Here is a 16008-nt window from a genome sequence, read left to right as displayed (position 1 = left end):
ACCAGGGAGATACAGCGATTCCAAACTGGTTTGCGCTCAGTGAAATGGCCTCAAAATATTTAATGTAAAGGTGACAACTAGAGAAATGGGCAGATTAACAACCACAGGTGCCACAGGGGCTGGGCGGAGAAGGCGCCCCTCCCTGCGGCCTCATCGGTGAGCACGGAGGCCGCGAGCACGGTGGGTACCCGACGCCACACAGCCCCACAGCCGGCGACCGGGACTCCCTTCTCCTCAAGAGCTTTACCAAAACTGACCGTAAGCTGGACCGTAAAACAAGTCTCAGCAAACTCAAAAGAACTTGAACTCACACACTGCACACAGGCAGGGCTAAGCCAGAAGCGGTAACTACAAAGAACTTCAAAGCCCTCATAAGTTTGGAAATGAAGGAACACCCTTCCAAATAACCTATGGGTCAAAGAAAAATTAGAAAAAAAATTTGGAGAAAACATGAATAATTAACTTGCAGGATACAGCTACGCTCAGGAGGAATTTATAACACGTGCCTATTTTAAAAAAGAGACCTTGGGGCGCCTGGGTGGCGCAGTCGGTTAAGCGTCCGACTTCAGCCAGGTCACAATCTCGCGGTCCGGGAGTTCGAGCCCCACGTCAGGCTCTGGGCTGATGGCTCAGAGCCTGGAGCCTGTTTCCGATTCTGTGTCTCCCTCTCTCTCTGCCCCTCCCCCGTTCATGCTCTGTCTCTCTCTGTCCCAAAAATAAATAAACGTTGAAAAAAAAAAATTAAAAAAAAAAAAAGAGACCTGAGGCCACTGGCACCGTGTCCTGCCACTGCGTCCGAGCTCAGGCCCACCGTGGCCTGTGTGGGCAGTTCGCACCCGGAACAGGGGCCCCTGCCTCCAGCCTCTGCTCCCCAGCTCCCCACCCGCTGCCCCTCAGAGTCAAAGGCACAGGGCCCAGAGTCAAGGACGTACACAGCAGCCAGCTCCAGTGCCCAGGACAGCCTGAGACGCGGTGGGTCCACTCCCCCATCCTTCACAAGCCAAGGGGACAATGCCGTGCAGGGGAAGCGGCCCAAGGCAGGTCCAGACAACAAACCCCACACGGCACCTTGCCCCTTTACAACACGAGGAGCGAGGAGAGCCAGGCTGCGGAGGGCTCCAGAAGAAAAACACGTTTCCACATTTCCTCCGTGAGGTGCCCACCTGCCCCTCCGAGCCCCACACCTAGCAGAGGAACCACAAAGGGCAGCTCGGGTCTGACTCGGGGCCACACCGCTTGCTCTCAAGAGTCCCACGGTATGCCGCTGCCGGGTGGGCACAGGGCCGGCCGAGGTATGCCGGGGAGGGGACTCTCTGTGCAGGTTCCTCGGGAGCGAGCAACGGCAGCCTCGCCCTGCTCCCCCCGATGGGGCCAGGCACACAACCACCAGGAAGCTGAGCCCACAAAAGGGGACACACCACAGGACTGCTGTCCCCTACTAAATTCAGCTCCAATCCCTCTCCAGAGGCCTAGACCAGAAGGCCCAGCCTGGGGACACCGTGTCCCACACCCCACGTGTCCTGTTCCTTCACCCAGCTGCCTTTAGCAGGAAAGAACCCCACCCCCAACACCAGGCCTCTGGGGCACTTCCTCCCAGGCAGCTCCCAGCGCCTGTCCCTGGGGGTGAGCGCCCGTCCCTGGGGTGAGCGCCTATCCCTGGGGTGAGCGTCCCTGAGCAAGAGCCTGGCTGTTGCTCTGCTCTGTATCTCAGTAGCCCTGGGGTGGGGGGGGCGGTGCTCCACTGGGAGAGCTCCTGGGGAGCTTCCAAATCACACACCTGCCCTTCCTCTGTTAGGCAAAACCTTTGGGCCAGGACGTGCCAAGGGGACAGCTGGGGCACACGCCCCCAGCCCACTGCCCTGGCTCCAGCCCCAAATGCCACAGGGGGCAACAGACAGCAGGCGGGGTCCACAGCCCCCAGCCCCCCCAGGGCCAAGGTATGAGCCTCCAGTCAAGACAGGTCTACCTCAGCCCTGGTGCCCACGGGACAAAAGGGGCACTGAGAGGCCAACCTGCTGAGGCCGTTGCCAACTACCAACTGGATGCCCAGGCCTCTCGGGGCCACCCACAGTCCGGGTGCCACCCAGCCTGAGGATCTCTGTGTCCTCCGTCTGTCTGCGCCTACAAGGAGTTTGCCGGCTTTGCTCCCGGACGCTGCGCTAGGATCTGGCACTCAGGACGCGTTCACGGCGGCCAGTGTGGCCATCAGCCCGCACCAGATTCCTACCACAGACCCAGGGCAGGGCTTGGGGACAAGAGCAGGGCTCTCCCGGCCCACCTCCTCGCCTGCTGGACTTCTCTGGTCACACAGCAGCCCCTGTGCCTGCCACCACACCCGGGGCCGTCAGCTTCCCCCCAGCCCAGGGCCCACCCCCGTAGGGACACCCAGCACTCGCTCTGCAGCTGGCACGCAGCCCAGAGGGTTGGCACACTCCGAGGCGTGACTCCGCGGGCCACAGAAGTGGGCACAGGCCCACAGTCAGGTGCAGACTGCTGCCCACAGAGGGAAGGCCCAGCACACCCCCACCCCCACCCCCGGCCTCACTTTCTGCCTCCGGGAGCCGGGTCACCCCGAGCTCCGTCTGCACAGCAGTCGCTCAGTAAACTTAGCTCTCTCCTCTCCTCTGGCAGCCTCCCCGAGAGCCCAGCGCCAGGACGGCTCAGGAGACTGGCAGCCTGACGGCAGAGGTGGAACAGGAAGACATTCCCAGCACTCCGCTGATGAAGCAGCGGGAGGAACTGACGGAGTCCCCCCTGGGGCCGGGAGAGGCAGGCGTCAGAGGACTGCAGGCCCCTGCCGCTGTAGGCGTCCCGTGCCCTCTGTCCCCCTGTTCCAGGCAATCCCAGATGAAGAAAGCCGAGGCTGGGCTCTCTCTGCTCACAGCGCCCCCATGGCGTCCTGGGCCCCTCTCCGCCCTCTGGCCCTTGGAAGCCCTGCCCAGCCAGGCACCCCCTCCCTGCCTCTCTGCCAGCTGGCCAGTCTCTCTCTGTCTTCTCTCTGCCACCAGGAGTCACATCTGGGCTGCTGGCCCCTCCTTTTCACCCCCTGCTGTTGGGGCCTTGCCAGGCTGCATGCCTAGCCCAGCTTAGGGCTCGGAGACGCTCAGTGACGTTCGCTTCCTGGGGGCAGAGAGAGAGGAGAAAGTGGCAAGAAGACACGGGGCACCACAGGCAGGGGCAGGAGGCACTGGCTGAGCTGTCTCCTCTCCCAGAGGCCTCCTCTTCCCCGGCCCCCTGCCCTTGCCATGACGGCCCGGCACCGCGCGGGGGCACCAAAAGGAAACCGGTGCCTCCTTCCCACCAGGACCTCACCCAGGCACGTCAGTGGACACCCAGCACGGGACACTGCTGGTCAGGGGGGAACGCGGGGGGCCCCCTGACGAGGACCCACATCCGTGTGGAGCTCTGGCCACCCGTGGCCCTGCCTGGCCCGAGCACACTGAGGACCTGGTGCTACCGCAGGTGTCCATGGCGAGGGTACCGTGGAGGGACAGAGGCATGGGGGGGGGGGGTGCCCCAGGGGGAGGAACAAGACCCCAGGCCTGAGAGAGGGTGTGCCCAACAATATCCTGACAGCTGTGGAGAGGTGTCGACTTCCAGAGACCTGGAAGGTCATGCCCCACCTCCAGGAAGTGAGCGAACCCCCACCCTTGCACCAGAAGGCCCCCGCTGAGGCTGGCCCCCTTTCCTAGGGGTGAGAGGGGTTGGGCCCAGGAAAGGTGGCAGGACAGGGGGGTAGAAGAGCCTTCGCCCGCACCCAGTGCCCGCTGACGGGCGGGGACCCGCGAGCCCACCAGGCTGAGAGGGACCCTCACACCGGGCTGGGCGCGGTGGGCGAGGAGGCCCGCAGTGCGTCCGACCACCAGACACAGAGCCCCAGGCCCACGGGAGGGGTGTCCCGCTCCCCAGGGACACAAGCTCCGCCACCCTGAGGACGCCACTCCTCCTGCCCCAGCCAGGCAGGCTTCACGGCATCACTCGAGAGCCCCCCAGCTCTGTGGTGGTCACGGCTTCCCTCGGGGCTCCGAAGCTGCCCAGGAGCCAGGCAAACGCGGTGCGCGCGCGCACACACACACACACACACACACACACACACACACACACACACGCCAGTCCTTGCGGAGCAATTCATTAGCACGGCCGCGACAAACTGACTGAAATCCAGGCCTCCGATGCGCCTGATAATTTATGCAAGGCTCCAGGATCGCTGCCGCTGCCTCTCGCAGCGCCTAATTCAGCACTTTCTCTTTTCCTTAGGAAAGCAGGACTCCGGATTTAACTGCTCTTTACGGCGTCTACCCTGGTAAAACCGAACAAGACAACCACGCACCAGCGAGCGCCAGCCACGGCAGACCCCTCCGCGCAGCCATCCCGGCCAGCCCCCACCAAGCCCCGCCCAGCCCCCTGACCTCCCGGCTCCTTCAACCAGCAGGGCAGCGCCCCCCCCCCCCCCACACGACCCTTGGCCCCATCCCAGGTGCGGAAGGCTCCCAACCCCTGGGCTGGCTTCCCAGCACCCAGGGACACAGGAGGGACAGCCCTCCTTAAAGTCACCCAGCCCGGGCCCTCCCCGGCCCCCCTCCCTCCCCTGCCCCGACACAGGAAGCCCTCCCTCCTCCCCCTCAGCTGGGGGGCAGGAGCCAGGGCCCTCCTCAGGCTGGGACCAGAAGTGCCAAGTCCCTGACCACGGCACAGGGCCTGGGGCCCGACAGAGGTGCCCCTGGTGTCAACGGCAAGATTCCCATGCCCCAAGGCTGGAACGGGCAGCCTCGGGCTAGCTCAGTAGAGGAGAGCTAGCCAACCACCACAAAAGGCCCATGTCACGTCCAGGAGGCCAACCCTGGGCGGGCAGTGACGCCCCTGCCCCCAGCTTCTTTGCTCCTCAGGCACCGTGCCCTAGGGTCTGGGCACTACCCGACAGCCTCCCAGGGAGGCCACCCAGTTCGGAGGGCCCACCCCGCCGCCGGACCGCACCCCCTCTAAGCTGGCCAGACCCTCCGCTCCCCACCCTCCCAATGGCCATCGGCACCAGTGGTGAGAACGAGCCTCCTCCCCGTGGGGGCCCAGGGCGACATCTGGGACTTCCCTCTGCTCCCTCTGCCCACCGACCCGCCCGCAGCCGTAACGCCGGCACACGCTACACACGGGCCTGCCCAGCACCGAGCGGGCCTGGGGCTGCCTCCCAAGAGGGACGCTGCAGTGCTACTGCCTGCCCCACGGCACCCTGTCCTGGTCACTGGGTACCCTGGCCAGAGGGGGGCCGTCTGCCCAGCCCTGGCCTCTTCCATGCACAGGGAGCCACAGGCCTTCCGAGAAGGAAGCAAAGGGACAACTGCGCTAGAGAACTCCCCGGGCCGCTGCTCAAGTGGCTGCTGGAGGAGCGAGCCGGCAATGGGTGGAACCCCTGAAGATACAGCCCGAGTCCCCCAAGTTGGCGCCTGCTCAACAAGAACCCCGCACACGTCTCTGCACAAACTGGGCACACCCAGATAGTCTGAGAGGGCCTGCTCTGACCTCTCCAGGAGCCACGGGACAGCCCTTCAAGCCCCAGGACAGCGGGCCAGGTGCACTTGCCTGAGGAGCCAGGAGGGGACGGGCAAGGGGCAGGACAGCCTGCAGCGTCTCCAGCCAGGGGCGGGGGGGTAGGGAGGTCCACCACTGAGCATGCATCATGTCCCTGCTCCGGGGCCAGGAGGAAGGTAGAACGGCCACCCAAGGGGCTTGCTGAGGCGCCCAGGTCCTGGGGGAAGGGTGGGTGCAGGGCCCGAGGGAGCTCGCGTGGGGAGACACGCCCTGAGCCCTTCCTTGGAGAAACCTGGACCCAGGGAATAGGTGCCCCACCTCTGGCTGGGGTCACGGGGTGGTCCCCCCCAGCACCGGGCAGTCCCAGCCAGAGATCCCCCTGGCTGCATACCAGCTCCAGGGGACTGTCACGGGCTGCATGGTGAAGACCCGGCAAGACCCAAACAAGGGTCCGAGACCACAGCTGCCTTTTCTGCCAGTGACCTAAGGCGAGCGGACACCCCACTTTCATCTGCAACAGGTGATGGCAGTTTCTCCAGACCACGCGGCCCACACGGCGGACAGAGGTTTGGGGGCAAAGTGGCAGGGTGAGGCCTGGCTTCTGGGAAAGCCTTGGCAACTCTCAGGTCTGTCCCTGAGGCCGCCGGGAGAACTAGGCTCTTCCCGCCAGCTGCATCCCTGCCCCCGCAGCCCTGCGTGGCCGCCAAACCCTCACCCTCACCCTCACCCTCACCCTCACCCACCACAGCAACCCCTCCTCTGTGCGGTCCGGGGCGTCCTGCACAAGGCCCCAGGCTTGTGAAGCAGGGGAGGGAGAGGAGGGCAGAATACCGTCATCCTGAGCAGGTGAGGCACAGGGCCCTCCCACCCTAGCGGCTTCTGGGAGGTGACACCACCACCCACCCACCTGCCCACCCACCCATGGCTTTTCCTTGGCACACGACAGCAAACATTTGCAAGTGGCTGGCAGGGACCCCATGACCTGTGGCCACTTTGAAGCCCCCTGGCCCAGGGCACGGGTGCGAGTGGGCTGGGAAATACCCACTCTATACAAGCCACACTGCAGGCGCACACCAAGCCTGCCGCCTCAGGGTGGCCCAAGTCACGGCCTTGGGCCCGGTGTGGACAGAGACAAGCCGAGCTGGCCCAGACACCCAGACCCTGCAACAGAGCAGGGGCCAACGTGAGCCGTGTGCGCTGTGACCACCACAAGCTGGAACCACCAATTGCCACAATTACATGGGTGGTAAATCGGAACCCGTTCTTGAGGTCTATGAGAGGTTTTCTTCTCTCTGCTTTCTCCACTGTTTGGACGCCCTGAGACGGATCAAGCAGGGTCTCTGTGCAGCTAAAATGGGGCAGACCCCACCAATCCTCAGCAAACGAAGCTCCCCTGGGCCCCTCCTCAAGTGTCACCTCCTGATACTCCAGCTGCCAACAGACTCATCCCCAGAAGAAAAGTGGAGGAAGGGAGGCGAGAGGCAGAGAGGTGGGGAGCACAGAAAGGGGGGGGGGTCACACGGTGCCCCCAAGTGGCCACCTGGCCCACCCCCCCCCCACCAAAGTCTGACTCGGGGTGAACCGGGCAGGAGGGTTGGAGGGCAGGGGAGCCCGGGAGGGGAGGCCGAGGGAAAGGCAGAGGGGAGGCAGCAGGAGGAGGAGTCGGGCAAGATCTTCATAATGCTCAGTCCCCAAGGCCCAAGGCACCAGCGGCCACACGGCTGCTGAACAATGCAGTTTTGAATTCAATTAAAGCGATTATCTGTTGTGCCAAATAAATTGTGTACAGCATATAGCCTGCGGCACTTACACCTCCGGGCTCATTATTCCCTAACTGTTTCCTCCTGTTTATGCGCTCTCAAATTAAATTGCTGATAATATGAGCCAAAATAAAAAATGAGCACACCTTGTCCCAAGAAAATTGATTCTCCCTTTTCCTGAACTGGCGATTGCCAGGTTTTATATACTCTGTTCCTGGTGATCATTAGTAATTCAATTTTCTTTTTATTAGCCCCCTTATCTGCTGAGCAATATAGTGGCAGAGCTGACCTCTTTCGCACGGGTAAATGTTTAAAATCTTTTCCCTGATTAATTTTGCCAGTTAAGAAAAAGAGGAGAAATGGCCCGGCTCTTAGCCATCACAATGAATAAAGCTTAATGTTGATTGTGATGGAATTTCTAATGCCAGGGAAATTGATTGAACGCGGCAATTACACTGCAATAGTAACTCAAGGGAGATGGGATCGCTTTCTCCTGGCCGTAGCCTTTTGGTTATTTAAAACAATCCAATTTGCAAGGATAATTATGTATTAGTGTTTTATCTGCCACTTGAAATGAACAGGGGAGTTTCGATACTGGCCTAGCATTAGCAGGTTATTGCTGCAAATTACTTGATATCTGCTTTCTTTCACATAAAGAGGAAATTAGGCAATCAATTACCAGAAAAAGGTGGACGGAGGAATAAGAGGGGCAAGGACGCCCTCTGCTGGCCACCAGGCCGTTCGGCAGGGCTGAAGAAGGGACCTTGGTGGGGGCGGGCAGCTTCAGGAAGCCTGACCCTTGTCCTCACTCCGTCCCCGCACTCCCCCGCACTCGGCAGGAGCCCACAGGGGCTCAGGTACCTCCCCTACACTGCTCCAAGGAAGTCTGGACCTGAGCCAATGGTCTGTGTGGGGAAACGGGGAAGGGAACCCTCAAAGCGGCCTGTCCACCACAGGAAGGCACGGCCGGAGGGCTCCGAGCCCGAGCCCAGGGTCTGCACTCCAAATGCCCACGGCCGTAAACGGAAACTTGTGTGTGAGGCAGCTCGCGGTTGGCCTGGGGACAGGCAGGTGCAGCAGGGGAAGGAGGGACACAAGAGAGGGAAGCCTGTGGACCTTGCAGAAGAAGGTGCTTGGGGGAGCCACCCACTGACTCCCTGGTAGTCTTCCAACCAGGGGAATGCTCGCCCCCACTCCTGGCCCCACCACAACCTCCTCGGCCAGTCTCCAGGTCGCAGGGTGGCATGTCTGGAGCCACGTGCCCAGCGTTTTAGGCCCGTGCACCAGCATCTTCCCTGAGCTTCCTGCCCACTTCTGAGAATGAGGACCCCACTCCTTGACCTGGCCACAGGCTCTTCCTGGCTCACTGCCCCTCCAGGCCTGCCGGACACTCCTGGGGCCCCCAACACAGCCACCTCGCATCCCCGAGCATCTTCATGCAGGTCCCATGGAGGTCCCATGTCACCGCCCCCGGCCTTACGGAGGCCTGCCCCGCCCGCCCATCATTGGGTCCCGCCTTCCCTCTGGCCTCGGCCCCTCCCACCCTCAGGGAAGCCGGCCACACAGGACCCCTCTCTGCTCCGGCAGCACGGCAGAGCTCATTCCCACCCGTGCCCGTCACCTGCGGACAGGCACAGCATTTTCGCCTCCCTTCTCCTCACGCCGGTCTGTTTGGATGTCCCCTCCTCAGAGACGCCAACCGCTTGGCTAAAGCTGACCACCCACCCATCCCAACAGCTCTCCACCGCCTTATCCCACGTTTCCCTTTCCTCTGAGCGCTTGTACCACCTGAGAGGAGCTTTTCAGCTAGTTTACGACACCCGGTAGCTGTCTGTCTTCACGACAATGGTGCGGCTCCAGCACGTCAGGGCCCACGGGAGCCAGCACGCTGCCCTGCACAGAGGCCCTCGATGCATGCTCGCCGGATGGTTGGGGTGATGGTGAGGCATAAGCGGGGAGACGCAGGACGGTGGAAGACACATGAATGGAGGATGGCTGGCTGGAGGACGGATGGGGGATGGAGGGCAGACGGGGGGGGGGATAAGAGGGTGCGCGGATAAACAGGTTGGTGGATGTTTGATGAATAGCGGATGGAAGGTGGATGGATGGATAGGCGGATGGACGAATGGACAGACAGATAGTTGGATGGATGGGGAGAGGACGGAGGGAGGGGGTGGATAAGTGGATGAGTGAGCGGAAGCTTCTCCAAGCCCCCCCCCCCCCCCCCCCCCCCCCCCCCCCGCACTTTCCTGCCAGGGCAGTGGGGAGCCAGGGTTCTCCTCTAACTACAAACTTATCCGTTCGCCCCCTAGTGGAGAGAAGCGTAAAGGCAGGGACTGTGTCAGCCCCCTCCCCCCAACCCCATCTTGCCCAAAGCCTTTCTCCTCCTCTCACACAGCACTACACACCCCCACCAGCAGGAGGCAACCTCCACGTCCTCAGGCGACACCCGCTAAAGCTCTAGGTCCAGACAGAGAACGGTCATCCCAGGCCCCATAAGCAAGGTACGCAAGCATGTGGGCCTGAGACTGTGGGCACCGCTCCAGGGTGACACACAGACCCTCCCCGCCCATAAACCCGCAGACCCAGCACCCCCGTCAGCCCCTCACTCCTCCAGGCCATTGTCCACCTGGCAGCCACAGTTGAGTGTCCTAGAACATACTGGCCTGGGTCGCTATGTGAGGGTGCCAGCTCCAGGCCATGGCCCCAGGACGAGGCCTATGTGGCCAGTGTCCTTCTCTCCCCAGAGGCCCCTCAGCCAGCAGCTCCGGTAGCAGGCCCACTGCCCGCCGGTCCATCCAGTCCGCGCCCACGGCAGTCCGCGCCCACGGCAGCCCCCGCCCCAGCCCCCAGCCACACAGAGTCCTCCTGCTGGGAGCAGGGAAGGGCACACGGCACACCTGCCTGGCAGGAAGGCTCAGCTTTGTTTGGCGGGCTCCAGAGTCGTCCGCCCCCTGCCCCGCCTAGAGAGGGGTCCGCGGCTGCAGGCCCTCAGTAACAAGAAAGGAGAAGTGTTCGTACGAATAGCGCTCCTTCCTCTGGGGTGCCTGCTATGGGGAATGGCAACGGTCTGGCTCAGGCCTGTCTGCCCCCACACCAGGCTCCTTGGGGACACGGACAGCAGAGGCCTGGCCAGGCCACGGTCAAGGCCAGCCCCACTGGACTCCTGGGAGGGCGGCCAAGCTACACCAAGAGCACAGGCTGAAGAGGTCAAGTGTGTGCACCTGGGATGCCCTGCAAACCCCCTCGGCGCCCACCCCTCCCTTAGGACACCCTGCACCTGGGACACAAGAAGGGTATGGAGGAGCCCAGGGCGCCGTCTGTGTAACCCTGCCCCACTCAACACCTGGCTTGGCAACTCCACGAACACTTGTTTCCAGGCCCAGCAAAGGGGGGTGACGCCCGGCGGATGCTCACCGGCGTTCCGGGAACCCAGCTCTGCAGAGCACTCTGGCCCCCAAGAAGGCAGGGCAGGAAGCAGGGAGCTCCCAGGCCAGCCAGAGGCAGAAACCCCAGCTTGGGTGCCGGCGGGTCTGAGAGCAGCAGGCCAGGGCGGCCCTTCCAGAGGGGCGGACCTGGGGACCAGATCACACTGTCTGCTCGCTCTCCGACCCGCTAAGGAAGGGGAGCTTGCACACGGAGGACCCAGAAAGCCGGGACCAGCTGGGCCCACTTGGGTCACAGTCAGCCACCAGGAACCAGAGCCACAGTCCCCGATTCCCCTCAGCCTCCGTTCAGAGCAAGAATCTGGAATAGCCGTGGCCACTCAACACACTGCCGCTTGTGACGGGGACGTCCTTCCCCAAGGTGCCTCACACCACATCCCTGGTACTCAAGTTTCACTGAAATATCACCATCTTGAGGCCCCTGGCCCAGCCACCCAATCTCCACTTGCCCCGACCCACTCTCCTTGTGGCAAGTCACTACGGAAACGTCTTGGTGCCCGTGGGCTAGGAGGCAGGCGGCAGGGGAGTGGAAGGGACCGCCCTGCCCCATGCCTCCGAGACCCCCAGCACCCGGAGCAGGACGCAAAGGGGCCCGTGGACACAGCCAGCCCTGAGCAGCGTCCCGGTGTGACGGCTCATCTGTGGGGACAGACATCCATCCGGACCTCCCCTCCACTCCGGCCCGAGCCACCCGCCGCCCCCCAGGCTGAGCGTCCTCGGGACGGGGAAGGTGGCTCGTAACAGGCGAGCGGAGCCGGCGCAGCTGCAGGAGATGCACCCCCTCCCCCCGGGCCTACCTTCCTTGGTGGGGGGGTGGGCCCGGCCAGGAGGCAGGCAGCACAGCCGGTGCCTGGTGACCTGTGCCAGGCCCTTGTTGGGGTTCTTCTTCAGGACGGGGCTGCTCTTCCCCCGGGGGGCCTGCCTCCGCCGCAGGCTCAGCTGGCTCTTGGCGGTGGCGGCAGGCGGGGCGCCATTCTTCTTGTCGCAGGGAAGGCTGCAGAGACAAACAGCAGGCAGCTCCCAATGGGCTCCCCCAGCAGGGCGGCTCTCCCCATCTACCCCTGCCCATCCAGACCCCAGCACCGTGGAATCACCCCGGGAGGTCCCAGCCTGCCCGCCTTCTCAGCAGCGGCCCGTGCGCTCCTCCCCCACTTCAGAGCCCGGAGCCGGGGCAGAGGGAGAGCGGCTCCCAACCCTTGACCCCCACCCGGTGTATCTGCACCAGGTCCCCTCGGTGTCCCTAGGCCGGATGAACTCTCCAGTGGGGCTGGGGGCTGGGGGCAGCGCTAAGGAGCCACTGCAGGGGAGGGGCCGCCACCAGCTGCCCCCAGCCACCTCTGCAGGAGAGGCTACTGCTCACAGCTCCCCTGTCCACATCAGCCGAGACAGGACGGCCACCGTCCAGAAAAGGCAGGGGACTTTTTAACTGTCTGGGAGAGCAGGGCCAAGGACCAAGGTCAGACAGCAGGGAGGACCTCCAAAGGGGACTCACAGTGAGAGTGACTCTGCCCTTGCAGTTACCAGCTGCCGTGATGAAGTCCGAACCCCAGACCAAACCTGAGCCACAACGCCATTTTTTAGCCTCTGCACAATCCTTGCAGGTGGAGGGCCAGGGAAACGACCCGTATTCAGTGAAACAGTGACTCACTGGTCACCCGGCTGCCAAGGAGGCAGACTTCCCGGTGCGCCCCGGGTTTGCGCAGCTAGTGCGCAGCTGGGTATAAAGCATCATCCGCAAACCCAGTGGACCCGGAACAGAAGCTGCCCCAGCAGCCTCTGGTCTGTCACTAACAGGAGATGGGAGGGCTCCCCGTCGTCACTGGCTGAGCCCCAGTTACCCCAGTAACCCCAGCCTCATTTGCACTGGGTACAGTAACACCGCCAGCCACGCTCGGCTGGACCCGTAGCCGGTGATGCTTCATTTCCTCCTCCCACGGCCCCGCAGGTGAGCCCTCCCACACGCTCCACATGCCCAGCAGGGAGCTGCCAGGCCCAGGCCTGCCCCCCTGCCTGCCCAGACAGGACCCTGGGGTGCTGGCAGGGGCACCTACCTAGCGCCGCCCCGCCTCCGGATGATCTTGGTGCGGCTCTTCACTTTGTAAGCCGAGAGTGGGGTCTCACTGAAGAGGGGCTTCAAGCCACTGGGTCCCACTGCCGGTCTGTCCCCTGGGGGGAGCCTAGATGGGAGCTGGGAGGCATGGTCCTTGCTGCCAGCTTCCGACTGCCAACGAAAGGAGGAGGATGAGGAGGCCGAGGGGCTGGACGCCTTCCACTTGTATTTGCTGGGGGAGGCCCCGAGCGTGGAGGACGCGGACGACCTCCTGGGCTTGGCATCCGGATCAGCTCTGAGCTGTGGCTTCTCCCCCTGTGCTGCTGTGCCAAAGGGGGCCCTGCACACGGTCTCCGAGGCTGCTCTGGGACTGAGGGCCCTGCGAGTGGCCCGGGGGCTCTTGGCTGAAGCAGCCACCCACTTGTAGTTGTTCTTCCGGAACTTGCTGGTTCGACAGGACACGAGCAGTGAGGCCTCCCGGGCCTGCCTGGGTCCAGAAGCTGCTCTGGCTGGGCCTGCCACCGAGCCCGAGGAAGCCGGCTGATCTGGGTGGCCAGCATTCACTCTCCCATCTCCAAGGTGCTGGGCGACACAGCTGGCCACAGAGTGTGAGCCCACCTTCCGGCCCGGAGCCGCGCCACTGCGCTGGGGCAGGGTGGGGGACAGGAAGCGTGCCTTGGCCGCAACCGCACTCTCGCTGACAGTCCGCCGGGGCTCAGAGGGGCTGTCACTCACGCTGCTCACAGACTTTACCACCCGAGGCTTGCCAGGCTCCTTCTGGCAGACCAGAAGGGGGTCCTCTGTACTGCAGCTCCCCTTGGCTCTTCCCGGCCTTGAGGGTTGCTGCTGCCCACCAGGGGGCTCGCCCTCGCCCTCCTGAGGCCTGTGGTGGCTCCAGGAGGGGTCCTCACCTCCTTCCAAGGAACCCCGAGAGACCCCTGCAGCGCTAGCTGAGCCCGGTTTTGATGGTGGCTTGATTTTGATAACCATGTTCTGATCTGGACTCAGCTGGACCTGCCTCTCCAGGACATACTGCGCGGGGTCAGGACCCCGGCTGCCCCCAGCCCTGAGAGGTGGCTGTGCGGCACAGTCACCGGGCGGGTCTGAGGCTCCTGGGGGCCGGTTCACCAGGGAGTATTTCTTGCGCCATGCAGGCCCATGGCTCAGGGAGAAGCCCCTCCGGCCGGGACGAGGGTAGCTGGCACCGAAGGCCCTGCTGCTGTTGTAAGCAGGTGGCTGCCAGCGGGCAGCGGCCGACGTGCCTGGGGCAGGGGCGTTGCCATGGAGGTTTTTGTAGTCATCGATCAGACCTGAGAAGGCAGAATCACGGGCTCAATTAACCAGAGGCTGACAGTAAACTCAGCCAACAGCCCAGTCCCCCGATCAGACCTGAGAAGGCAGAATCACGGGCTCAATTAACCAGAGGCTGACAGTAAACTCAGCCAACAGCCCAGTCCCCCGGAGGCACGTCAGCCGACAAGACACCCCACAGACCCCACCTCCCTCATGAGCCCCCGCCTGGCCCCAGGACAGTTCAGCCCGAATTCCCTCCGCCCATCTTTCCCATGAGCCTTTCCCATCAGTCTGCTTCCATCCTAGTCGCTTACACTGAAAACACACCCCTGTGGCTTCATGTTCCTAATCTGTCGGGAGTATTATACCAGGTCCACAATGCTTTGAGGTGAAACGTCACTTGATATGAAGAGACCAGCAAGGCCCCATGCTCTAATGCCTCAACAAGGGGGCCGGTGAGCCACGGAGGCCCTCTGGCTTGCCCACGGATGGAAAGGAGGCAGGAGTACCCCTTAATAATCCCCCCTGCCTGGCGCAAGGGACAATGAGCGTAAGACAAGTGACACAGGGGTCGGCACTCCACAGTTGATGGGAATGTCACACCGTCCTCCTCTAAGGGGAGAAGAGGCCTGATTGTCTGGAGGCCCGACAGTGGATCGCGGTCCCGGGGCAGGAGGGGTACAGGTTCAGCTGGAACACCCCAGGGAGTTAGGCCTCAGCCAGCAAACCAGTAGCTAAGTCCTCTGTTACAACGCTGCCCACCACAAGCCCCGTCCCCAGACCCAAGAAAAGCCATGTCCAGACCTGGTGACACTCCAGGACAGCTGTGACAGGACCAGCCCGCCTGGACTCTCCCCCATACACATTTTCCAAATCCTTAAGTCTTCTCTTCATGGGAAAACTTTAAATGCGGAAATTTTTCGGAACACACACCTCAACTTGGGTGTAAAAATTGAAAAGATGGGAAACTGAGGCCTGGCGAGTGGGGGCCTTGGACTATCAAGAGGACTGTGACTGTGTGGAGGGAAGAAGCCAAGACGAGGCGTCCAGGGGCTTTCCCACGCGGCACCAGGTCAAGCTCTCCACCCTACTGTGTGGCACCGAGAGCGACAGGGCGCCGAGGAAGCGCCCGCCCGTGGGGGTTGGGGGGGGATGCCTCCCGCCGGTTACTAAGCGACGGCCCCGCCGCCACCCGCTGCAGCGCCTGAAGGACACGCACTACCCGTCCGGAGAAACGGGCAAGGGGCTGACCCCGGCCGGCCCGGATGCCCTTCCGGGTTCCCCACCGCCTCCCCGACCCTACCCACGCCCCCACCCGACCCGACCTGGCCGTCCAGACCGAGGGCGCGGAGCGACGCCCTCCGGGGAGGCGGGCAGCGGCCCGCCGTGAGGTAAGGAAGGGTAAAGAAAGGGACGCGCGACCCGGGCCCGGCCCGGCCCGGCCCGGCCCGACCCGACCCACCCTGCAGGAGACGGATCTGTCGCCGTAATTGCTCCTTTTCCTCCATCTCCGGAGTCCGCGACGCCCGGCCGGGCCCCCGAGACGTCATCGCCGCGCGACTGTTTCCCCGCCGGCGGGGCGGGGCCCACGGAAGCTCCGAGCCTGCGCACTGCAGCTAGGCCAGGGCGTTGGCCGGGCTGGGAGGAACGCGCCGTCGTCCTGGCAACGCCGGCGGAAAGCCGGGGTCACGCACGCACAGGGCAAGGGGCGGGGCGACGTCAGCGCGGCGCGCCGGCCGGGGGCGCGAACGCACGGGACCGGAGACGGCCGAAGGCGGGTGGTTTGGGACCTGGTGCGGCGGCAGCTGGCTCCGGTGCTACGGCCCCTCGTTCCCTGCGGGACCAGGCGAGGAGCCGAAGTCCGGACCCCTCTTCGGCCGCAGCGCAGCTCCTTCTCCGCGTAGAATTACGCTGTGGAGGCTCTGCGGGGGGACCT

General features: G+C 63.5%; 1 protein-coding gene across 2 annotated transcripts in view; it reads right to left on the bottom strand.

Annotated features, from left to right (window-relative positions):
• Positions 1–15667, bottom strand: part of ZC3H3 (zinc finger CCCH-type containing 3) — a 96774-nt gene extending 81107 nt beyond the window's left edge. Inside the window, exons 1-3 of one of the 2 annotated variants that reach the window (XM_086695802.1) lie at positions 15535–15667; positions 12781–14089; positions 11527–11723 (exon numbers count right to left, since the gene is read on the bottom strand). In XM_086695802.1, coding sequence (XP_086551928.1) covers positions 11527–11723; positions 12781–14089; positions 15535–15622 — 1594 coding nt within the window. In that variant the 5' untranslated portion in view covers positions 15623–15667. The remainder of the gene's footprint in view (positions 1–11526; positions 11724–12780; positions 14090–15534) is intronic. The other variant, XM_086695801.1, reaches the window with a different exon arrangement.
• Between the last annotated feature and the right edge of the window lie 341 nt (positions 15668–16008).

Source organism: Puma concolor, chromosome F2 (assembly GCF_028749965.1).
Source record: "Puma concolor isolate L17-30 chromosome F2, mPumCon1.1.hap2, whole genome shotgun sequence".
NCBI lineage: Eukaryota > Metazoa > Chordata > Mammalia > Carnivora > Felidae > Puma > Puma concolor.
Note: the sequence above shows the minus strand (reverse complement) of the source record. Positions and strands in the feature narration are given on the sequence as shown.